Source organism: Pan paniscus, chromosome 13 (assembly GCF_029289425.2).
Source record: "Pan paniscus chromosome 13, NHGRI_mPanPan1-v2.0_pri, whole genome shotgun sequence".
Taxonomy (NCBI): domain Eukaryota; kingdom Metazoa; phylum Chordata; class Mammalia; order Primates; family Hominidae; genus Pan; species Pan paniscus.
The window spans coordinates 30,926,986-30,952,500 of record NC_073262.2 but is presented as its reverse complement, the minus strand read 5'-3'; the positions used below and the strand labels follow the sequence as shown (position 1 = coordinate 30,952,500).

At 37.7% G+C, this 25,515-nt stretch overlaps 1 protein-coding gene across 25 annotated transcripts in view; it reads right to left on the bottom strand.

The window, feature by feature from the left end:
• GTDC1 (glycosyltransferase like domain containing 1) overlaps nucleotides 1-25,515 on the bottom strand; it is a 385,416-nt gene that overhangs the window by 13,673 nt on the left and 346,228 nt on the right. For 19 of the 25 annotated variants that reach the window (XM_057301394.2, XM_034954037.3, XM_034954039.3 and 16 more), the window contains one exon: nucleotides 10,959-11,068. The exons of the other annotated variants lie outside the window; for them this stretch is intronic. In XM_057301394.2, coding sequence (XP_057157377.1) covers nucleotides 10,959-11,068 — 110 coding nt within the window. The remainder of the gene's footprint in view (nucleotides 1-10,958; nucleotides 11,069-25,515) is intronic. 25 annotated transcript variants of the gene reach the window in all.

Here is a 25,515-nt window from a genome sequence, read left to right as displayed (position 1 = left end):
CTGCATTTGCTTTTTCAGATCATGTAAAATTAAAACCAAAGCAGCAATACTTTGAGGTTATAAAATATTTTTTTGGTAAAGTTAAAATCTAAATAAATATATCAAAATGGATATATTTTATATATTCACAAATCAGTAATATTTCTATAATGATTTTGGAAAAAGCCGAGTCAATTTAATTAAATGTGTACAACAGTATACCTACTTTGTGCAGTGTGCTATATTATGGTGTTTTTTACAATTGTGGCTAATGGTTGTGAAATCAATTTAGAGCAGCATAAAAAGAAATTAAATCAGAAAAAGAAAACATCAGAGTGCATCAAATGTAATAAGAATATGTATTATAAAAGCCTTGTTTCAATTATAAATATCTCTACATTAATAGGTATACTGAGCCACAATGTAAATATATATCTTGATGTGGATCATGGTCAAAAGTTTGAAAACACAGCTGTACTAGGATCTTTGGGTCATATCAGGTTGTGTCAGATACAACTGCCATTATTCTCAAGAGCCTTCTATTATTGAAGTATGTATGATAAGTACACTGCAAAATGCAAACAAAATCTCATGGACATTCAAAGAAAGGAGGTAGTACATGTGTTTGAGAGGCCTGGGAAAGTGGGTGAGATGACCCTTGGAAGATGGGTTGAGCTTTGACAAATAAAGGAGGAGGGAGGGGCACTGGGTGGTGACATATGAGCCATCTTCAGGGAACACTGACTAATCTAGGCTACAGTCCAGGATATAATGTTTAAGGATTGAAGTAAGGCTAGGAAGGTAGCTGAAACCATATCAGGAAAGTCAGAACAATGAGGCTGTACTTAATGTGATAAGATCAGAAGAGAAGGTGAGATACATGGGCTCATCTTTAGGAGTGTTTTTAGTCAGCCTCACAAAGACCTAAAGATAAACTCAACAAGAAAGAATAAAAGCTCCCATAGGATACTTGAAGGTGAAGAACGAGTGAGAGGCAATGACAGGATAAAAAACACACACCAGGGTAGCTGGAATAATTGCTGTTGGCAGCACAGGTAGACATCAGAATGGTGAGGAATAAAAAGTGTTTTCAATATACCTTTGTAACAAATCTGCACATGTAACCCCCTGAACCTATGATAAAAGTGAAAAAAAAATACAGGTAGAAAACAAAGTCTATTGAAAAAGTATAATTATTATGCTTACGGGTTTCATACTACACATTTCAGAAAGCGTCACTAAGTAAAATCCCCTTGGGGGTGGGAATTTTAAGTCTGCATTTTAAAAGCTGAGAAATCTCCAAGGTCCCTTCTAGTTCTATCTTCTTTGGAATGACTTTATTTTACAGATGAGTAAAGTAAGGCTGAAAGAGGTGACATGGCTAATCAATGGCAGAGCTGGAACTAGACCCTGAGCCTTATAAATTCCAGGACAGTGTTCATTTCATGGCAGCATATATCTGATGGTTTCCATTTCACAAATGTAACAATTTAGCCAAGGAGAGATATAGCTGGAAAAACTCACTAGTTGGATCCAGATATTCATACTCATTCCCTGTTGTGCTGCTTTCTGTCAGAGACTCCTGTTCTGATAGGCATTGCAGGAAACAGGAATATTAAAACAAGCAGGCCTTCCCCCATAGTCTTTTACTGGGAAATATTATTTTGACCATACCACACTCCAAATCATGACCATATACAACTATAGGAACTGAAAACCAAGTATAGCAACTACATCCTAAGAGCTCCCATCAACCCTAAATCTCATATGCATTTACAGGCTTTCAAAATTAAGGTCGGTTTCCAATTTCCTATTTGTCTAGTAATGTCGATCTTTTCCATTAATTAATTTATTTTCCTGTGTCTTTCCCAAGTACACATTTCTCAAACTTTGAGGACAGCTTATGAAAATGACAGAGCATTTTCCCTCAGTGATGTTTTCATATTTATAATTTTTGAGAACAATTTCTTGAGAGATGTTTTGGGAGCTGTATTCCAGAACTCATTATCTTCATGGTCTTCCCTGGTAGGATGGATAAATGATCTTGCCTTAAGAGTTGCAATGGATCTTCTGGTTTCAGTAGAAAAGATTATTCTACTTACAGAAGCTGCAGGAGTAGACTTTAAGCCCAGGGACTGGCATGCCTGGGAGTGATCCTAGAAAAAAATGGATTCTCACAGGACACATTGAGGAATGAGAGTGAGTTGTTACCAGTTACTTGCAGCTGGTGAATGTTCTGAGCATTTGGGAGGGAAGGGTATCAGCCCAGTTAATAAGCCTTTCCTGAGAAAGGAAAAGATAGCTTCATAGGTACTGAATGGGAACCTCATCCTTGTTAGGGTATCAATAAAAGCTGGGCCAGGATAGCACTCCCACCAGGAGTGCTGCAGACTCCTCTTCTGTGGGGCTGTTTCAAAAGTTCTACTCTTCACCTACAAAGTGCCTTCCAGTCAGTTATACCATGGCCCTATTATGGCAGCCAAGTGATAAGTGATATATATATCACTATGGTGCAGTGTGATACATGCTTTGCAACTGATGGAATGAATATAGATGCCATGAAACAATAGGAAGGAAAGAGAAGAGGAAGGTATAGAGTTGGGATTTTGCCAGGTGGAGAAAGGGTTTGACTGTGTCTACATGGGGAGGAAGAAAGGAATTTAAGCAACAAATAACACAAGACATAGAGGTGGGTAAGGGCACAGCTGTATTCAGGAAATGGCAAAGATAACTGGAATTCATGAGGAACTAGCCTAGGGTGAGATTTTGAAGAACCTCCCCCGCTATAAAGGAAATTAAGTTCATCCTGCAGAAAATCTGACACAAACACTTATTATTGTTATACTATTATGATTATCTTCTTGGATGTTCTAGGTTTAGAAAGAACACTGATAATAGCAAGTGGATGAACTCAGTGTCAAGGTATCCAGAGTCTGGGAGACTAATCTGAAGCCTTTGTAGGAGTCAAGGGCCCAGAAGAAAAGGGCAAGAACTGGAAAAGAGCCAACAGAATCAGAAGGAGGCATGGGATCAAGAAAGAATAGGATCTTAGTTACCTGTTCACTATGGGACAGTAGAGAAGAGAATGAGGCAAGAACAACTTTTGTCATCTGTTTTTTTCCTTCTTGGAATTATTTCCATGGGATGCATTTCCTGTGAAATGTCTGAGTTAAACAAAGGGTAGAGTAATATAGTTCAGGAAAAATAATGTACATCACCATCACCATACATGCAGATGTTGCCCCACAAGTGGGCTAGTCTTAGTTACAAGTCTTTACTTTTATTGTTTTGTTCAATGCAACTGCTCGGTCATAATTTTTTTTGTATTTACATGTACTTAATTACTGGTAAAATTAGGGAGTTTTCCCCCCTAAAATTTGATTTAGTATTTATTTCTTCTGATATTATCACCTCTTTTGTTTATTAGCTGTGTGACCTCAGGCAAGTTATTTAACTAAAGCCTTAGTGTCCTCACCTATACATAGGGGAAAGTAATCATACTTATTAAGGGGATTGTTGTCATACAAAATGAGATATCAGAGTAAAAGCCTAGCCCTGGCTTGGTGCAGAGTAAGAATTCAGTAGATTACTGTACTTATAATAATGTGTTGATGCTATTGCAAACCTTTACTTATAAATGTATAATTTGTTGTTTCATCATATAAACATTTATTTTATTCAATTAACTGATTTCACTAAGAAAAAATACTCTGTTTTTGAGCTGGGATAAGTGTATTAGTAAATTGTGTTATCATAAGTTTGTGGGCTCTTAAATGTATATACAAGTTGTATTTCTGCTTCTCCATTTCTGCCTAGGTTTTTTTTTTTTTACTTTCATATTTTAAATCTCTATGGTACTCTTTGAAAAGTTCTCACTTCATACATGTTCTGAATTTGGTAGGACATGTTTTCCTTCATGATTCCTTTGCTAGTTTGCCCTTTCATTTACTTATTTTGTTCAGATTTTAGAACCACTTTGTGAGGATATGTAAAGTAATATTCTGGCACCCTAATTGGAGTCTTGTTAAATTCATAAATTATCTTAAGAGATACCATCATTTCTATTTAGCATGTATTCTTTTTCTGTCAGGAGCTTATATGCCTACCTTTAATTGAATCTTCCTTACTTTTCCCATTATGTTTTGTTGTTTTCTTTATTTCAGCAAAGGACTGGGAGACAGAAGCCTTCAGTTTGAATTTCAGATTCTTGAAGACTAACTTTCTCAATCATATTCTCGGGAAAGTAACTATGTGTTCATTTCTAAGAATCATGTGAAGATGGCTCTGTCTACTGAGAATCGACTTCAAATGCATGCTACTAAAATGGAGCTAATATGCGTCATTTCCTCAGCTATAATTTGGGGAGGTTAATACTTGTTAAATCACTAGACTGCTATAAGGTTTGCCCATAAACATTGTAAATAATGTATTCAAAATTATTAAAATGTTACAATATAAACAAGAGTGTGATATAATAAAATGTAATTATATAAACATTTTTGTTTTCTAATGAGCCAGTAAGATTCCAGAGGGGAGGAACCATGTCTTCATCTCTTGGTATCCACAATACTTTACATGGTGCTAGACCATAACAGGAACTCAGTAAGTAATTATATGTTAGGGAATGAATAATGATAAAAAAATTATAAGGAAAAGGAATAGGTTTAGGGAATGGTATGGTCTGGAGAAAAATGAGTTTATTCAATCTTACTAGTACATTAACTTCATCTCAATGTATTTATCTTTTGTTGTTTTTTTGAGACAACAAGGTCTCTCTCTGCCACTGTGCCTGGCCTAATCTTCTTATAATTCAACATTTATCAATACATTAGTAGCTTTCCTTTTGCTAGGCTCTCCTTGTGACAAAATTTTACAACTTTATATTAGTGTGATGTATGTTATTTGTGTCCTAGAACCTTTCTAGTATTTCCCCCTTAGTATAGCTGCTCTGATGAAAATGAGACAGGAGCTGGGAGCTGAGTGAAGGAGAAGATGGAAGTGGAGGGAAATGTTATATAATTATCCAACATTTGACTCCAGAGCCAAGAACCAGAAATATGCCAAGATCATAGTAATAACCATTGTCATACCAGATACTAACCAGAAGCTTTCCATATACTGTTCTTAACCTCAAATTAAAGGTGAAACAGAAAGACTTCTGTCTGCGAAAACCATAGTTCAGGTTTTTGGTTTCCTTGTAACCTTTCTGGCTGCCCTAATGTCTAAAGCTAAAACTCCTTTTCCCACCATGTCTGCAGCATGGAAAGAAGAACGCTTGTTTAAGTCTTTGGCAGTTCACAGAAAAGAATATTTTGTTTAGAATTACCATTTGTGGGAAATTATTAAGTACACAAACACATTCCACTTATTTGATATCTTAAGCATTTTGTTCTTCTTTTTTTTTTTTTTAAATAATCTCAAGGGCTAACAATGTGACCTTATCATGAGAATTGGCCAAAACTCAAATATTTGCATTGAGGAGCTTCTAGGCTTTTTGGTTCATTTGTAATATGGAGTCTGATGCAGATGCTTTATGTAGCAGAATGACCTTTCCAATTTTCTGAATAAAAACAAAATGAACTTTTAAGGTACAGGATCATTCATGTCTCCTATGGATCCAAAATGCATTAAAAACTCATTCCATGTACAAACTCTGGAGGCAAGTCCATGAGTCCTATAATAAAATCTGCGTAGTAGTTTAGATAGCACTTTCCCTCAAATTATCTAATTGTGCTGAAATCCTCATTACAACTCACTGAAGTTGATAGGGCAGGTGATTTTATTATTATTTCCCTTTCCCATCTCCTCCTTTTCATTGCACAGATGGATGAACATGAATTAACTTAGAAAGCTTCAAGAGACCCAGTCCCAAGCCTGGTTTGCTGAGTTCAATTCCCACAAATCAGAGTTTCTCAATCTAGGCACTATTGACATTTTAGGTTGGATAATTATTTGCCGTGGGGGCTGTCTGGTGTACCACAGAATGTTTAGCAGCACCTCTGGCCTCTACCTACTAGATGCCAGGAGCACCACCCCATTGCGCAACAGTTGTGAGAGCCAAAAATGTCTCCAGACATTGCCAAATGTCCCTGGAGGTGGAGGTGGGAATCTCTGGTTGAAAACCACTAAAAGCTTTTCAAAATGCCAAGTCACCTGCAAGTGATAAGTAACTCCATTTCTACAGAGACTACCTCCACTTCATATCTGCTGTGCTTTCCAGGACATAGTTGCTAGATGCGTCTTCAGATACCAGCTGGGTTGTTTCCAGCAAGAAGATTACAGGCAATGAAATAGTTGTCCCTTATCCACAGGGGATGAATTGCAAGACCTCTATTGCATGCCTGAAACTGTAGGTAGTACTGAACCCTATATATACTGTTTTTTTTTCCTATTCATTTCACATGAGTGGCCAGGAATTTCTCACCGTTATCAACTCCTGCTTTCTTACCTGTAAAACAGGGATGATTCTGTGAATTTCCCTGTAGAGCACAGGCTGAGCACTTGCCTTTGAGGTAGACTGACTGGGTGGTTTCAGGCGAGTGACTTAACCTCCCTGTGCCTTACTTTTTTCAGCTGTAAATGGTAATTCCAACAGTGCCAATTCACAGGGCTATTGTGAAGACTACATAAGGCAATGCATAAAGGGCTGAGAACGGCATCTAGCACATGCTATGTGCTCAAGAAATGTCAGTTCTATCATTTTTAAGGAATGTTCTATTAAGTGATGAACAAAGCACTGGAGTGGGACTATAAGTTTCAAATGTCACAGAACATGTCTACTTCATTCACCATTGCATCCTAAATGTTCAACAGTGCCTGGAACAAAGAACGTATTTTAAAAACATTTATTGAAAAAATGTAGCAGTGACTAGGGCTGAGGAAAACGGACTCCCAGGTTCTACTCCAAACACTGCCACTATCTACTGCCCATCTCACCCACTGCGCCCAGCAGTGAGGCCTTGGGAAAGTCACTGATTCTAGATCTCTCATCTCCTGTAAAATGAAGGGATGATGAAAAGATCTATAAACTGTAGCACTATAAATTGTAACTGACACTCTTAATTCTACTTTTAGGAAAAAGATTACAAAAACTTTGTAACAACATAATTTTTGCTTGAAAACAATCAACAGTATAGAGACTCTACAAAGTTGCTGAGTTATAGTTTTCAAAAGAAATTTAGTGATGATTGTTTGCTTCATCAGAAAGGGCAGTAAAACTTGGCACTAATGCCATCACTCAGTGGTGTGCCACTTTCCTCCCAAGAGTTCTGTAGAGAGGGAAAGAAAACAAAGCTGAAAACAGAGTAATCAATGGTCCTGCAGTGATACATTAAGCCTTTCTTGGTTTTCCAATCCTTCTGGCTTGTATGTGAAAGAGAAATGCTTGACTCACTTATAGGCAATGTAATCAAAGTGACTTAAGCTTTCAGAGTCTGTCTCCCTACCTATAAAATGGGATAGGGTAATACCTACCCTCAATGGGAGTATCATAAGCATTACATAAAATAATTAGGCAAATGGCCAAGAAAGAAGCACACTTTCAATTAATGGAAGTTATTAATAGCATAATAATAATTGCAATTATTTGCAAGAGAACCATATCCCTACAAATGTTAACAGCGTTAAGAGTAATTCTTCTGGCTAGGTATCACATAGTATATAATTTTTTTTTTTTTTTGAGACAGAGTCTTACTCTGTTGTCCAGGCTGGAGTGCAATGGCATGATCTTGGCTCACTGCAACCTGCGCCTCCCAGGTTCAAGTGATTCTCCAGCCTCAGCCTCCCAAGTTGCTGGGATTACCCGCGTGCACTACCATGCCTGGCTAATTTTTGTATTTTCAGTAGAGATGGGGTTTCACCATGTTGGCCAGGCTGGTCTTGAGCTCCTGACCTCAGGTGATCCACCCACCTCGGCCTCCCAAGGTGCTGGGATTACAGGTGTGAGCCACTGCACCTGGCCAGAAATGATAATGTAGTACCCAAAGAGACATCAGACAAAGAAATGCATGCCAGCTAGGTAATCCTTTTTGTAGAAGCGCTAGATAAGAGATTACGAATGCTGAATGGTGAGCTGGGGAAAAATTAATGTTTAAAGTTAGAGAAACTGTTGGGTCAGAAAAAAAGAACATGAAAAAGCAGTATACCTCAGTGGCTAAAGCACTACCTAGCTGAGTGGCCTATTTGTTTCTCCACCTGGGAAAAAATGGAGGTAGCAATACTGAACAGGATTGTTATAAAGGATTAGAGAGTTAATATTCATGAACAGCTTAGAACACCTGGAATACAGTAAATGCTATCTAAGAACCTGTTACATAAACTAGAGGGGTGACAATAATGGCTGAAGTGATACAGAATGGCCTGTTAGGAAGCCTTTGTTGTAGAGACCAGCAAAGCGGCCTTCTAAGGGCACAACCTGGAAAGCTACCAGCTCTTTCATCCATTCCACACCTGGGCTCCTCCTCTGTGCAAGATGAAGTGCCATGGCCGTGAAGACTCAATTCACATTTGAAATGGTAGAGATGAACCAGTGGCTGAGGCAGAAAAAAATCTCTGTTGCTACTAGGAGTAACAGAAGCACGTGTATAGACAATATGCTATCCCTTCCTGTGGGCTTCCACAGTACTCTCTGTGTATTTCACAGCATCCCAGTTAGACAGAGATCCCTGAGGGGGAAACTGAGTGCTGTTCACTGTGGAATCCCCCCTCCACAGTGCTCAGTAAGTATGTGTGGAAGCGAAGCCAAAGTGAGCAATAATTACTCACCTGTAATTACTGAGCACTAAGTACTTGGACCCCTAACTGCTCCACACCCTATTTTCAACCCTCCATATTGCTCTAAATAACTCAAGGTCAATGTGTGGGAGAGGAGAGATGTAATCCCAGAACTTAGGCTTTTGAGTAAAAACCGAGTCTTCTTTGTAGTGGTGGCCTGAAAGTACGCAGTGGTAAGACCAGCTAAGAAGCCTTCTGATGGGGGGAATTTCCTCCAGCATCGTTTCTCAATCCATCCACAAACACCTCAAGGCTGGTACAAACAAAACTGAACTTATGAGCTTTGCAAATGAGCTGATCTTTTCTTTCCTTCCTTCTGTATAGCCACCCATCTATCAAATTCTCTTCTGTGCTTTCCTTGAGAACATCCCTCTCATACAGCCCTCTCACTAATCTCTCTGCCAGCACCTTACAGGATCACACTGGGATTACTACCAGAGGGTCTTACTGTGATTCTGTCTACATATTGTTGCGAGACACAGCTTCCTAAAATACAGGTTTCATCATATTTCTTTCCTGTTCAAGATCTAGGCTCCCTATTCTTTACCTTTACCCAATCTACTTTGGTTATCAAGCTCCTCCATATTTGGGCCCTACCCTACCTGTGTAATGCACATACCAACTTACTTACTAAGGTCTGCATGTAGAATGTCCTGTTCTGTTTAATGACCTCACAGCACTCATCATTGAAGTTTTTCTCTCATTTAATCACATTTTCTAAAATGTTGGCTTCTTGTGCTTTGCCCATGTTGTTTCCCCTTTTGGAATAACTTAATCCTTCTTTTCTGGCTATTCAAGTACCAGCCCTTCAATTAACACTCGAAACCACCTGTGTGACTTAGATAATGTATAATTATATTATCTTGTGTTTCACCCTCTGTTGCCTATGTGTAGACACAAGTGTTCCCTTCTCAAAAAAAAATTATAAATTTCTTGAGAGCAGGGAGTTTGCATTATTTTTACTTATTTGTCCAATAAATATTCACTGAGCTCCACCATTGTGTCAAGCACTGCAATGGGCTTTGGGGTACAATGATGAACACGACAGATACAGTACCTGTCCTCATAGCATTTACATTCCAGTGTGTATGGGCCATGTGTGCTTGTGTGCATACACGTGAAAGAGATGAAAAAATTTACACATAGATAAATTAAAAACTGAGGTAAGTACCATGAAGATGAAGTATGGGGTGCTGAGAAATCATGACAAAGCTTCACAGCGAAAGAAAATGCCCCTGAGCTGAGATCAAAAGGATAAAATAGAAATAAACAGGCAAACGTCCAAAGGTCTCAAGAAGCCTGGTGTCATAGGAGAACTGGAAAAAGGTCAGTATCCACAGCTGCAGAGGGCAGAAGATGAGCCATATGAGACAAGGCTACTGAGATGCAGGCTGGGTGTAGTTCCTGACACTGTACTAGAATCAAGAAGCACTTGCTAAGTGAAAGTACACTTTAGGTGTTCCTTAGGAGTCATAATGCACAATGGCAAAGGTTATTTCTGAAATATTGTTGCTTGTACATTTGATTTTTCAAATAATGCTGAACACCCAAAGCTTAAAAGACATGAATACTTGTATAACTTGTGTGCTTATGAATCCTCATTTTACTGACCCAAATGTGAACTGTGAGGATGCAGGGTGAAGGAAATGGCTCTTTGAAAAGGCTCCATGTGGCATTAATAGAGAGAGGATCTGCTGCTATCAGCTTCCGATTTTTGTCTTTCTCAAGTTCAATAAACAAGGCATGGACCAATGACAACTATGACATGGACTATAGTCCATTCCACATTACATGTTAGATGCCAAAATGCTTTACATAGGCCACCTAACAGATGGTAATATATTTCAGCCAATACCAATGTGAGCAGGATTCAAACCAGTGACCCCAGAGGTGAGAGGTTGTATATCCAATTACAAATTCCCACTTTCCTTAAGTGTTAAGATGCCTAAAGCAATATATTTTATTTACATCAAGATGCACTGTATAAACTATATTTGATCAAAGAGATGCCTTCACGTTCTCAACTTAAATCAAAGAATGCTTAAGTATTTTTTTAATTGAATCAGACTTTAATGCCATCGTATAATCTTTTGGTTAACAGTGCTCATCTTGATTATTCTAACAAAGGGAAACATGGAAATTAATACTTACATTGTAGAGCTTATGTCATCTATAAAAATACACATTAGAAAATTCAACAGAGGTACCTGGGACATCTGTGAAGGTTTCTCCAAGTACAGACACGTGGAAATTGAGTCCTAAGTCTTTAAGATGCATTAATACCTTAAAAAAGCTTTCTGGATCTTTATCATGCTCCCTGGAAATAAACACACAAAATATAACTTGTGTTACCTTAGGGCATGTGTTAGGAAAAGTGGTTTCACTTCCTACAGTATCAATTTTTTTCATGGTCTACTGCTGGTTGGGGAGCCTCTGGTATCCAAGTGGAGATTTCTTCCTATAACTTCACACTATAGCATCAGCAATATTTTCATGTCCACAAACTTGTCTCTTATGATCAGAACCTAGTCCTATTGAAGTTTTAAGGCTCTGCAGCCTTAAAGGAGAAATCTGTCTTTTCACATCTTAAGGCTGGACTACAGAAAGTATAGTGTATTTACTCTTCCCTAAAATGGTTAATTTTCTACTTAACAAAGGTTAAAAATAAACTTTTTTTTTTTAATGTAAGAAAAGACCAATCTTCAAAGGCTGACTCTCCAATGATCATGAGAATGTACCAAAGATGCTTTTCATTTCCATAGGTCTGAATACCTTCCTCTCACATTTACTGAGCTCCTTTGTGCCCACAAGGAACGCACAATTTAGGGAGATTAGAGACCCTCTCACTAATCTCTCATTTTAAATAATTGAATGGAGAATTATAAATACATCAAAAGGAGGTAGGTCTGGGTCTATGTCCGCTGAGTATTAACTTAGGAGTGGAGTTATGCCCATATAAAAGAATAGTAATAAAGATAATTCTTTCATTTAGTAGAGGCTTTGGAACACATGGATTATTTTTTGTTTGTTTAGCTTGTCAGTCTTCTCTGTAAATGACAGAATGAGAGGCTAAAGGACACTAACATTTTTAAAAACTCTACAATTAAACAAATCACATCAAAATGAAATGAGTTTTTTTTAACATCCTAAGGTGTGAATATTTCAGTATTTCTTGCATTTAATTACACTGTTTTAAATTATCTTATTTCAGACAGATGTGGACCAGATGTCTTCAAAATATTTGTTTTTTATTTATAATTCAGAATTTTAGCTTCTTTTTTACATTATGAAAAATATATATCAGCAATTGAATTTCTCATTTACTAATTATGTAAAATAAATCTGTAAATTGATCAAACTGCTATATGAAATATGAAAATTACATCATTCAGGAAATCTCATGAAAAATGACATCTGCAACCCTAAATGTGTTAATTCACAATTCAGTCAATATTTTCAGTATCATGAATTAAAACAAATGTATCTTCTAATTAACATTTTAAAACAGCATTTATAATCTTATGAAATTGTAATATCTTACAGAATTAGAGTTCTATAGCCATTTAAGTTCTATATCTCTCAGTTTGATTTAGTTCAAATAATAAAGAATGCAATGGTGAAATGTTCATTGCTTTTTAAGATGATGTATTTTACATACATGTACCATTGGGAAGTTTCTGGATAGTTCTCACAGGTACTACTGCTACGGGCAAGAACAAAGACTCAAAACAGTTTGAAAGTAAAGAATACGCCATATGCCATCTTCAACCATATCAATCAAACAGCTGCCACCTAATCTATACAATGTTCTTTTAGTCTGATTCTCTAGGAAATACTTAGATGAAAAGATTGGAAACAATATAATATATCTTAAAGTGGTTGTATCACCATAGGGAAATCTAGCCATTCAGTTCTCTAAATTTTTCATTTTGAGTTCCAAAATTTTGGCTATGGATACCTAAGAGATCTTATATTTTAAATATGGCTGGTTTTTTTTTTAATTTTTATTTTTGGTATTAAAGTAAAAGTAGATGAGGTTTGGAGTTGGGAGGAGGTTTAATCGGGTAGAGCTGTAGTTCTTAAAAGATTCCAATGTGAATATTTTCAAAGCAGCACGCTTTATAAACCTCAATTCTCAGTGTTTTTATACAAGATAAATGCATTACAATCCTGTGTATTCTTTAGCTATTTCCTATAGGTGGACAAAAGCTTTCATATTCAATAGTTACTTTGCATAAGAACACAAAAGAGATTTGTGTGAATCCCCTCTTTTTGTTTAAACTGTAATATATGGCCAAATGTAAGGTGAGATTTTTTCATTCCCAAAGTTATCCCTCAGAAAAAGAGGCATTTTATACTAAAGTCCTTATAAAGTCTCTCATAATACCAGGCACTCTCTCAATTATTTTATTTTAAACAAAGTACTGTTTAGGGAACATGGATTAGCCTGAAACAACTGATGAGAGTTTTGGATGGTTTTAGCAATCATTCACTTGCTGGGACTGGTAAAAACAGAAGCAAAGGAATTTAATATTGAGTTGGTAATTATTTTAGGAGACATGACCTAACAATTCTAAGTGCTGGATGTTGCTGAAACAAGTATTTTAAAGATCACTCAAAAAAGTAACAGTTAAGTGGTTACTGGAGATAAGTAGTAAGTGGGTTTTTTTTTTCTTTTTTTATAGTTGGGGAAAAGATTTCCATCATACACAGTTTCACAAAGTCCTGCACCCCAAGCTACTTAAACTCGATTCCAGATGACAGGTAGTGAAAACAGGCCAGCTGCCTGAAGAGGTGCCACCATTATGAACTCAAGAATGCATGGAAGGGGGAACTGGACCAAAACTCCTTCATGAAATTTAAGAGTGGGAAAAGAGCAATACTTCTAAAAATTATTACTTACAGTATGCTTTTAAAGTATTATTTATGTCTAAATTAGTAAATTACATATTATAAATATACAAGTTTATTTCATCTATGTCATGCAAACTTTAATATAATCAATTTAGTTGAAAAAATTTGGGGTTTTCTTTTTAGAAAAATGAGAAATTGCCTAATATTCAATTATTAAAGATGTACACAAATATTTGGCTACAGCCACATATCAAGGCACGGATGATATTCGATGGCAGAGCTCAATATATTTTGTTTAGTAAAGAACTCATTCTAGCTATCTAATGGATCATCCATAGATTTTACCCCAGAGCCTATGACATTAATGAACCCATTTAGCATACTATGCGAATTTGTCTTAAATTCCTTTCTAGAAAATTTAATGTGAAACTCTCATACATATGATTTTAGAATAAAGCATTAAATACATAGAATGTAGGATTTAAAGATAATATACTGAGTGCCCCTTTCTGCTAACAGCTATCAATATTAAACATACGTACAGTAGTATGCCCAATTCGCTACAACCATATTTGTAGATTTATGGGCTCCTAAACACTCTTATTCTCATCCACTGCTGGTAGGGATATAAATTGAAACAATCTTTTAAAGGGTAATTTGATAATGTAAATAATAAGCCTTAAAATATAAATAACTTTTACCCAAGTAATTGCAATTTAGGAAAGTTATTCTATAAAATAATTAAAGATGTGCACAGAAATTCAGCTAGAGTATGTTCATAGCAGCATTGTTTATAATGGCAACCATCTGTAAATGACCTAATGGAATGATAAGTAAATGTATTTTGACACACATATATGATGCAATACCATGCAGCCATTAAAAAAATGTTGCATAAATATACTTCTTGAAGTAGAAAAATATTCAAGAAATACTGTAAAGTAAAAGAGAGATGACAGAGTGGCATGATCTGTGTAATCTGTTTTTCTAAGACAAATGAATGTGTATGTCTAGGAAAGTCTGGCATAGGTATACCGAAAGTTAATGGAAATTATCTTTAGGGGTTGTTATGTTTCTTTCTTTCTTTCTTTCTTTCTTTTTGCATGTTTTCTATTGTTTCTTTAATAAACATTTTTATAGAAATCATTTTAATGCTTTTAAGAAATTATCCATCACTAATATTCTATCATAAAATTACTAGATTTTTTTGCTTAGCCCTGTAACATTTTCAGTATTTACAGCAGCATAATTCCTTCTTTCCTATAATCCCTATACATTTGACAGCTGCCAATCAAGACAACTTAAGTCTTCACAAAATATTCCAGAAGATAAATCATGGTCCAAGCTTCCCAACAAATTTCCATACTCTTGAGTAGGTAAGAATGAAACAGTCTGGCTGGGAATTCATTCCTCCGCACCACCACTATGGCAGAAGAGACCAGCGCAGAAATGTTTCAAGCTTACTGGAAGCAGTAGATACAGCAAGAACAGCTTTTATTCCCAAATATTATTCAGAACATTTGAAAAGCATAAACTGTTTCCATGTGTTTTTTATTCCTATATCTGTTCTCTCTCTCTGTTGCCTTTCCAGTTTAGTTTCTTAGAGCTAAATTTCTTCTTATTCGTCACTTAACATTCATTCAGTAAATATTTATTGAGGATTTCTAAGATCTCCATACTTGTCACTTACACTGAACTGTTATCCTTTCCTATTTTTCCACATAACTTTATACATATTGAATACAATCTCCTTAGTCTCTTCCCTTGCTTGGGCAGAACACTAGTTCTTTATGAATGCTATAGTGTTCCCAGGAGCATGTCACTCTGGCCTGAGGGCTCCATCAGGAAAGGATAAATGTTACTTGTTTTGTTTACTACTAAGGACCCAGTACCTAGCCAAGCAGTGGTAGATAATACTTGTGTTCATCAATATCCACTCATCCTCTCTTTCTGAGCACACAGAAGACTCCATCTTCATCTTCTTCCAGTAGTGTAAGGACATTGGACTACTTCTGGCCAATGGAGTGATGTATGCTACTTTCAGACGAAAGTATCTAAAAGCAGTTCTGGCTACATCTTTCTCTGCTGTGGTGGACCTTAAGACGTCTTGTGTTAAGAGGATTAATTTTAAAGAGTGATGCAGTCTGGGTTGCCACATGGAGGAGAGTTGCCCTGTAAAGCCACCTAAACATGCAGCAGACTTTGAGTAGGTGAGAGAAATATAGTTGGGCTGGGTTTAAGCAACAGAGATTTGGGGTGGGGGAGTGTCTTCATTACTGCAGCATAATGTGGCCTATCCTAACACATTATCTGTGGCATAAAATTAGCTCCTCTATAAATATTTGTTGAATAAATGAAGGTGTAGGAAAAGCGAGTTACATTTATAGAGCTCCTGTTACATTCCAGATTCCACGTTAAGCACCTGATCATAATCTTACTTAAGCCTCTCAACCAAGTGGTCATATAAATATAACTATTCCTTCAAGATCACACAGAAGAGACTGGGTCTGCATCTGAAATTACATCTAATCCTATGAAGTCATTTTCTTTTAGGCAGTTTTTGACTTTTTTTTTTCCTTCCCACATATAATCAGAGGAAAAACAGAGTTGGTGCCTTCAGCCCATAGTAACATTTCCAGATCATTAAATCATAAACATTCTTTAGTTTCTTGTTACTTGGTGTTCAAACTCATCGGATAATAGATGGCAATAAGGATATGGAGAAGCAATAAGGAATTATGGTCTCTCCAAAACAATGGTATCAAATTTCTTCACCTTTCTGATATTCTGCTAACCTTCATCTTTACTTCCCATTATGAAATAGCACTTTACTTCCAAATCCAGTGATGTGTTCCTTATTCAAAAACATGAGGCTTCTATTTACCACCCTGTCCTAGCTATTAGAATTACCGACTTCTCCACTACGCTTTCGAGGGCCACACACTCTTCACTCCTCTCTGCATGCCTGACACACAAGGGATCAGCTTTGGTTTCCCTCCACGCCTGCAGCTTCTACTTCCCACATGGTGTGTCATAGTGCTTTGAATGTTAATTCAGACAGTAGTCTCATTAGCCACTGATTTCTCAACTTCTCTGTCTGTTTTGCTCCTGCTCTTCTTTTCTCTCTTTTGGCTACTACCAGTGCTTTCTCTAGCCCTACAGGTGCTCCTCACCATCATTTACTTAAGAGTTGACAAAGACCAACAACATCCATGTGGCTTTCTGCAAATGTTCACACTGCATTCCACCCTTTAACTTTTCTTTTTGAGGGAGGGTGGCAAGGACAGTCCAGAAAGAACTGGCTCTGCCTCTGTCTAGCAGTAGGCCAGTAAGACCAGCAGATACATTACATAACCGTGTGCAACCTCAGTTTCTTCATCCTTAAAATGGGGTAACAGTAACTACATTTAAAGAGTCTGTTGTGAGGAATGAAGAAATGTCTGGCACCCTGAATACAATACGCTCTCATTCTCTCCATCTTTTGTATTTGTAATTATTTTAATGTTACAAATTTTAATCAATTTATTCCAAGTCTACTCCCATGAATCCAAAGACATTCAAGATGGTAAGATGTTTTATTTTCACTGCTTCAGGAAAGACATGGGCTGGAGGAGAGCGGGAGGAAGTCCCTCAACCAAAAAAAGGAGCAGTCTTCTTGGTGTTTACAGAAGCTAAAACCCCTTCAAACAGGTACAAATAAGTAGGCAAAATGCTATGAGAGTGTAGCATGCACCCTCCTACACCGTGTCCACTCCACTTCCAGACAAGAAACGCAAGGGACTGATGGAGAGGAGCAGAGGAGAACAGAGCTCTGAGAGTCCCAGAGGCCATGCACTATGCTTCTGGAGAAAGAAGCACGACTCCACAGAGTGAATGTCTGAGTCTATGTCACTACTAGGCAGACAGAACTGGAAAGAGCCTCGAGAGATTCCTGAGCCATGGTAGGCATAAAAGCGGAAGTGTGGCTTCTGTGAGTGTCACAGAAGGATCATAGAGCTGTAGGCAGACAGACAGAAGCAAGGGATCCATCGGCAATGGCCCATGAAGAATGGGGACCAGGAAAATGGAAGACGGAGAATTTGAACTGCTTGAGATTTCTATCATCATATTGAAATGGGCCATGATACAGAAATTATCAAAAAATTAAATTCTATGTGTATCAGGGTTTCATGCCATCTGCACATTCATATTCTCAACTTTCTTTTTAATAGAAGGAGAGGTGTCTGTCTTTCAAAACTCAAAGTCCATGAGCACTCTAAGATCTTCCATTTTGCTTTTTTCTCATATTCAGTTTCCTTCCTAAAGCCTGTGATCCTACTCTTACTCCATAATTCGCCATTCATGTATTTGGCATCCTCAAAATACCCCTTTACCTGATAATACTTATTGACAAGAAAGTTTTCAATAATGTACTGTTTCTGGGTGACTTTTCACAAATCATTTCACCTTAGCTATGTTCCTCTTTCCTCATCTCCTGGTTTTCTCTACAGCTTTGCTATTCCCATTCTCATTTTCTTGGATGAAAGTGCTCTCTAATAAAACCAATTCCCACCTTTGCCCTGCTTCATTCTCATGCTTGTTACGCTCTCTCCTACTTTTGACACCACTGACTGTAATGTTTGCTTAGATGTGATCCTTGCTTGGTTTCCAAATACTGTATTACAATGACATCCTAATGACCTTTTCCCCAGTTAAATCTTCCCACTCATTCCATCCTGAAGGCCACCCAGTGAGAACCATATTCAATAAATCATTTTTTCCCACTAGGTCCACTCCACAACAGATTTCTTCTAAATCCCTCCACTGCTAAAAGCTTAGACTCCCCAGGTTGTTTCTTTTCAGCAGTGATTTCCAATCTCACTGGATATTGTATACAGTCATTTTCATTCAGCTGTCTAACTTGACAATGAATTCCCTTTCTCTGCAACTCTGGCCAGTAAGCCTGTAGAAACCCATGCCTCAAAGAACTGGTGGGCCATGAAGTGTCTTAAGACAAATTGAGTCTTCCCTACTCCTGGGATGTTACTTAAGCAGCAGTCACCATCCCACATAATTTAAAAACAGCACAATGTATGTAATTACTTCCTCTCAGACTGGGGAGACTCTATGGAACTAACCTTTCCTCTCTCCAAGTTCATTATTAAGTTTTTCCATTTTCTGTAATCAAGTTTCTTCTTGTCAAATGTGGTAATTGGGGCTGTAAATTCAAACTGACTAATCATTTGGATTTAACATTGTTTTCCTCCAAGAAACATGTAGGAAATACATTCAAAACGCTTACTAGTTATCCTGAGAGCTGCCCCAGCAGTCCAGTCCACCTCCTCTAGTTAGAAATTTCCCCAAGGTCCAGTTTAAGAGACTCTTTGACGTTTGCAAGAATTGTTGTATTTCTACCTCTTGGATAGGAAGATGTATAATTCTTATTTCCTGCTTTACTCTGACAACCAGGGAGCTTAAAACCATGTTCTAAAGTGTTCAATCTCAGCAAGTATTACATGGAAATCACAGCACTGAAAAATACAGTAATGTAACAGAATTAAAAAAAAAAAAACAAAACCCTCACTGGATGGGCTCAGTGGTAGAGAAAGGATTATGGAGGATAGAATCAGTGATCTTGAGAGTAACAGAATTTATACAATGTAATCAACAGAAAGAAAACAGACTTAAAAAAAAAAAAGAACCAAACTTCAGGAACCCATGGGATAAAAACAGAAGACCCAATATATGTATTATCAGAGTACCAGAGGGGACTCTCATTTGTACAGCTGCACGTCAATCTATAATTATTTAATAAATATTCCAATTTTAACAAAATGCATGTCCATTGTAATAAAATCCAAATAATTGAGAAATACACGAAGTAAGCACTCAAAGCTCTCACTCCTCACCCTGCCCGATCCCACTCCTCAAGTGTAACTGCTGCCAACTACTGTTTGGTGAGTAGGCTTCCAGACCTATTTCTATGCATATGCAAACATACAGATTTGTATAAACATATTTTTACAATACCTTCCTCATTTTATAAACGAGATCAACGTCAGTCATGTAAATTGCATTTTCACCAAATATATAACAGAACATCTATCTACATCGGCACATATAGATATCTCATTTTAAAATAGTTCTAATACATTTCACAGTTTTTATATAATTATCCTACTAATGGACATTTAAATTGTTTCCAATTTTTTGATGTTTCAAACAATACTAAAAGTGACATCTAGCTCTTTCTGTAACATTCAGATTTCTCTTTTCTGGAGTTTCTGTTTTTCCTGTTATCTAATAAATATAGCCATTCCAAATCCCTTAGCGAGGCCTCTTTTTTCCATTCCTATCGTGTTGATCCTCCTCTGGAACTAATCCATTTTCTTTCTTCTTTTTTTTCAGCAAAACAAGGTGCTTTGTCTTTCAAATTTTAAGTTCAGGGGTACGTGTGCAGGATGTACAGGTTTGTCACATACGTGTTGCCATGGTGCTCTGCTGCACAGATCATCCCATCACCTAGGTATTAGTCCCGGCATCCATTAGCTATTCTACCTGATGCTCTCCCTCCTCCCCCACCAACCCTCTGACAGGCCCCAGTGTGTGGTTTCCCCCCGTGTCCATGTGTTCTCATTGTTCAACTCTCACTTGTAAGTGAGAACATGCAATGTCTGGTTTTCTGTTCCTGCCTTAGTTTGCTGAGGAAAATGGCCTCCAGCTCCATCCATGTCTGTGCAAAGGACATGATCTCTTGGAACTAACCCATTTTTAAAGTTTTACCTACTCATGTCTGTTACATTGTAAGTTCCTCGAGGGCAGAGGTCATGTTGTTGTTTAACCTCTGGTTCCCCTATCACATAGTCTAAAAAGTTAGTAAATTGAATTGACTCTAAATCTAGATCAAGTCTCTGTGAGTCTCATCTTTGTATTCCTTCCTCCTGTGTGTATTTTGCTATTTATGTAATCAGATGAATATAGAGAATCTTCACTTGATGTCAATGACAACTCATTTATAACACTTAAAAACTAAACTGCTGTCCCTAATCAACTTATCACCAACCTAGCCATTTCTTCTTTCATAAATAAAGATTTGTTTGCTCAACTCCATTTTTATAGTACAATGTTTTCACGTCATATCTTAACATCGCTGAGCTTACGACTCCCTCTGCCAATCCAGCTTCCAAAAGACTGTTACATTATCCTTTCCAACATGATTTTCCTTCAATATCTCTTAACTCTACACTAACTAGAAACCATTAAAGTGAAATTAAGCTGCCCTATCCAACTTGAAGTATTTCCATCATTCTCATCCTCTCCCTCTGTGCTGTTTGCAACCTCATGCTCCTTTGCCCACAATTCTTCTGTTTGAAACACATTCTCTTTTCTTCTCTGCCACTCCTTGTCCACTACTTACTTTAAATTTGTTACTTGCAGTCATCCCTGAGAAATCCCATATCACTCTGATTTACTCCTGCACTAACATTCATATACTACTGATGATTTCATGAATGTGTTCTTGTATATTATTTCATATTTATTTGTATGCTGTCTCTTTATAATTAGTCTGAAAGACCGACACATCAGAGAAACCCTCTGACTCCAGAAGTTGGCAGGTATTCAAAATACGGCTTTAGAATGAATGAATGAATGATAGCTGAATAGAGACATTTATATTTTTAAAACTATAGTAGGATATGTCTATGAAATGACATGAAGAACCATGTTTTTTTTTTTCTTAAATGGAGAATTACACATGGTTTGGAATTATTATATGCCGTTCATCAAAATGCATTTCAATTCTTAATAACAGGTTTTCATATTCAGTTGTGGACATTTTGTCATGTCTAGAAATGACAAGGTCTTCAATCAGATGGGAAAGAATCTTAATTTGAGGAGAAAAACCCATTCCGAAACTTGTTTCTGATTTTAAAAATGTTAAAATAGAAATGGACAAAGTCATTAATAAGAAATCCCTCCAATGTAAAGAAAAATGCTGACATTCTGTTTATGTTTTATGTCTTGTTTCTAGACCCATATGAGACTGCTGTGTTTTTTTGGCTGACACAGAGATCTCATAGAAGAGACAGTCTCCCTTACTCAGCAGCAACTGCTAAGTATACCAGATTGTCATGGCAAATGATTGTGGACAAGGGTGAACACAATATGGAATGTCTGTTCTATAAAGACCTGCTCAGAATGACATGTTCTTGTTGCTACATATGTTGTATTTTTTTTCATTTTATAAACAGAATTAATTACATGTCTCCTCTCTTCTGTATTCTTACAAATGGGATAAATCTCTATTACTCTACTGAGTCCCTTTCATGATATCAAAAAGAAAAAGTTCACCCCCAAACCTTGTTACCCCAGTTTTTTTGTGGCTCCTTATTTCAGGTTATTAAGAACTAATCACATTAGGTTCTGAAGGTAGACTAAATACTTACATGGAAAAGAATAAGGGATTCTGAATATTCTAATAACATCACGTGCTATAAATTAACTACACTGCTCGAGAAAAGGTTCTCCAGAATGAGAAGCCTCATGAAACAAAGTCTTAATTAATTAAATATACTTACTGCTAGTGAGTATCGAACAATTTCTTTTCTTTTTTTCTTTCTTTCTTTTTTTTTTTTTTGAGACAGTGTTTCACTCTTGTTGCCCAGACTGGAGTGCAATGGCGTGATCTCAGCTCACTACAACCTCTGCCTCCCAGGTTCAAGCAATTCTCCTGTCTCAGCTTACCAAGTATCTGGGATTACAGGCATGCACCACCACGCCCAGCTAATTTTTTGTATTTTTAGTAGAGACGGGGTTTCACCATGTTGGCCAGGCTGGTTTCGAACTCCTGACCACCTCAGGTGATCCACCTGCCTTGGCCTCCCAAAGTGCTGGGATTACAGGCATGAGCCACCATGCCTGGCCACCAGAACAATTTATTTATAGCAAAGAAAAGAATAGATAGCAGAGGCTGGGTGCGGTGGCTCATGCCTGTAATCCCAGTACTTTGGCAGGCTGAGGCAGGTGGATTACTTGAGGTCACGAGTTCGAGAGCAGCCTGGCCAACATGGTGAAACGCCCTCACCTCTAAAAATATAAAAATTAGCTGGGCATGGTGTTATGCTCCTGTAATCCCAGCTACTCAGGAGGCTGACGCAGGAGAACCTCCATGTGGCGGAGGTTGCAGCGAGCTGAGATCATGCCACCGCACTCCAGCCTGTGGGGCTGAGCAAGACTCAGTCTCAAAAAAAAAAAAAAAAAAAAAAAAAAGAATAGATAATAATAGATAATAGAGAATAACCAATTACTTTAGATAGTGTATTTAGTGAGAGATCATTTTAACAAAATTGGCTTGCTTTAGAGATGTATATAAACCGACAGGTAGAAAAGAAGCTATTCAAAACCAATAATAAATTCACATATGACTACAATTTTTAATGTATATTTTTTAATCAGAATAATTGAAATAAAATAGTTTACATGAACAATAAAGCTTAGTTGAAAGAGGGTTCAAATCCTAGTTCTCATATTTAGTATCTGTACTCGAGGGCAAACTACCAAATCAGTCTGAGACTTAATTTCCTCATCTGTAGCAATCTAATAACATTCACTTCAAGGAACAGTTGAGGGGATTAAGTGAAATGATGTATGTGAAACAATTTGCAGTGCCAGGCAAACAGTAAATATACAATAAAGAAAGGCTGTTATTATTATTATCATAATTGTTATTTTATTCTTCATTTACTGAATTGGAAATTTAAGAATCTTCTAGTGAGTTTTATAGCCACGATAACTGGTTAAAAAGTAAAGTTTGCTATACTTTATAATCAGTTATCTATAATAAACTGAAATGTGTCATTTTTGAGGTTTTTTTTTTTTTTTTTTTTTTGAGATGGAGTCTTGCTCTGTCGCCCAGGCTGGAGTGCAGTGGCATGATCTCGGCTCACTGCAAGCTTCGCCTCCCGGGTTCACGCCATTCTCCTGCCTCAGTCTCTCGAGTAGCTGGGACTACAGGTCCCCTGCCACCACGCCCGGCTAATTTTTTGTATTTTTAGTAGAGACGGGGTTTCACCGTGTTAGCCATGATGGTCTGGATCTCCTGACCTCGTGATCCGCCCGCCTCGGCCTCCCAAAGTGCTAAGATTACAGGCGTGAGCCACCACGCCCAGCCGAGGTTTTAATGTTTACCTTGAATTATACATACTGGCATCTAAAGTATCAACAGTTACACATGCAAATTACATAGTGAACACTCAGTAAATCGCCATTTTTATTTATAACAGTTACAAATACCATTTAAAGTAAAACTTTTATTTGTGTAAAAACATACATATGTCCATAACTGAGTTTTTCTTCTCAGGATTGCACCTCTAATCTTGTCAAATGCCACCATTAATCCAGCCACCAAGCCACGATTAACGCAGTCACCCTCATATCAATCATCAATACTTGACCCAAATGCTAATTACCACCAAATATGTCTTTCTTCTCCTGATAAGGATGTTCATCATTCCTTCTCATGATATTTATAACATTGTACCAAGTCACCTTCATAGAAAAGTGACAACTGAAATTGGGAGAGTAAACTGTTATTTTCCCCTTCTCTTAGGAGTTACCTCGAAGCAACAAAAACTAGAAATAGAAGTACAAACATCATCTTTCAGAACACTAAGATATCAAAAACCCTAAATCACACAAGAGGTGAAAAAGCTGCCAAAGATAATGAAGACCAAATAGATGTGCAGGTGGAAGTGGAGAGAGGATACCCTTAGATTTTCAGAGAAGGTCAGCAGATGGTTCTCTAAGGGGAAGGGTACTCCTTGAGTGCAAGACCAAAAATCCTTCCTTAGCAGAGAATCAACAGGGATTGCAGGTTGCTGGTGCTAAGAGTTTCCCTGTGCCTGTGATATGGACAGGAGGCAGGGAAATACTGGGTAGAATAGGATGGTGTCCCTGTCAAGGGCTCCACCCTCAAGCCTGGACCTGTGGCCCAAAGTGAGAACTACCCGTGTTTTCCCACCTGAATGTTGCCTTTTGGCTCACCCTGCTCCCTATCCTGTGCCCCTAAGAACCCCAGACCCTAAACTCAGTGGACACACACACACAGAAGGGAGAAGCGTCTGAACATCGAGAGGAGAAGCAGCAGCTGGACGTTGGAGACTATGGTCAGAGAGGAGTTTGGCTGGGGATGGCTGAGCTCCAGGGAGAGATTACCTTCCTTTTCCACCCACTTTCCAGCTCCCCTTCCCACTGAGAGCCACTTCCACAACTCAATATATTAAGTCCTCCACATTTACCACCCTTTAATTCATTCATGTTACCTGATTCTTCCTGGATGCTGGACAAGAACTTGGGTACCAAGAGGGCAGCGTGTAAAAGGCTGTCACCCTGACTCTCTATTGAGCTGGTTAACCTTAGCCATCTGTGGATGGTAAATGCTAAAAGAGCACTGATTGTAACACATGCCCTCTGGTGCTCTGGGGGTCACAGACACCTCCTCCTGGACAGCAGAGCTAAAAGAGCATTGTAACATGCTTGGATGCTGCCATGGGGCCTGAACAGAGCCTGCCTCCCCAAGAAAGAAGCAACCGGCTGGTTCCAGTGTTCATTCACTCCAGTTCCCACACCCCCTGGCTTGTGTGCTCCCTCCCATAAGGGACTGAGCACAGCAGCTGAGTAAATGAGCCAGCCCTGTTGCAAGTCCCACAAAAGGGGCAAGGGAACTCTCTCATTTTACCTGTTTCAGTCTTGAGGAACAAAGCATGAAGTACTAAGGAAACAATCAGAAAGATAAGCCATTTTTTGCAAGAAGTAATAATCATGTTTTCCAGGAGGATTACACAAGTACATTGGCTGGTACAAGAAATAATTTTCTTTTGACTATGCAGTTCACTCATGTTCATGGAATAAAGTGGCACTGGAAGTTGAATT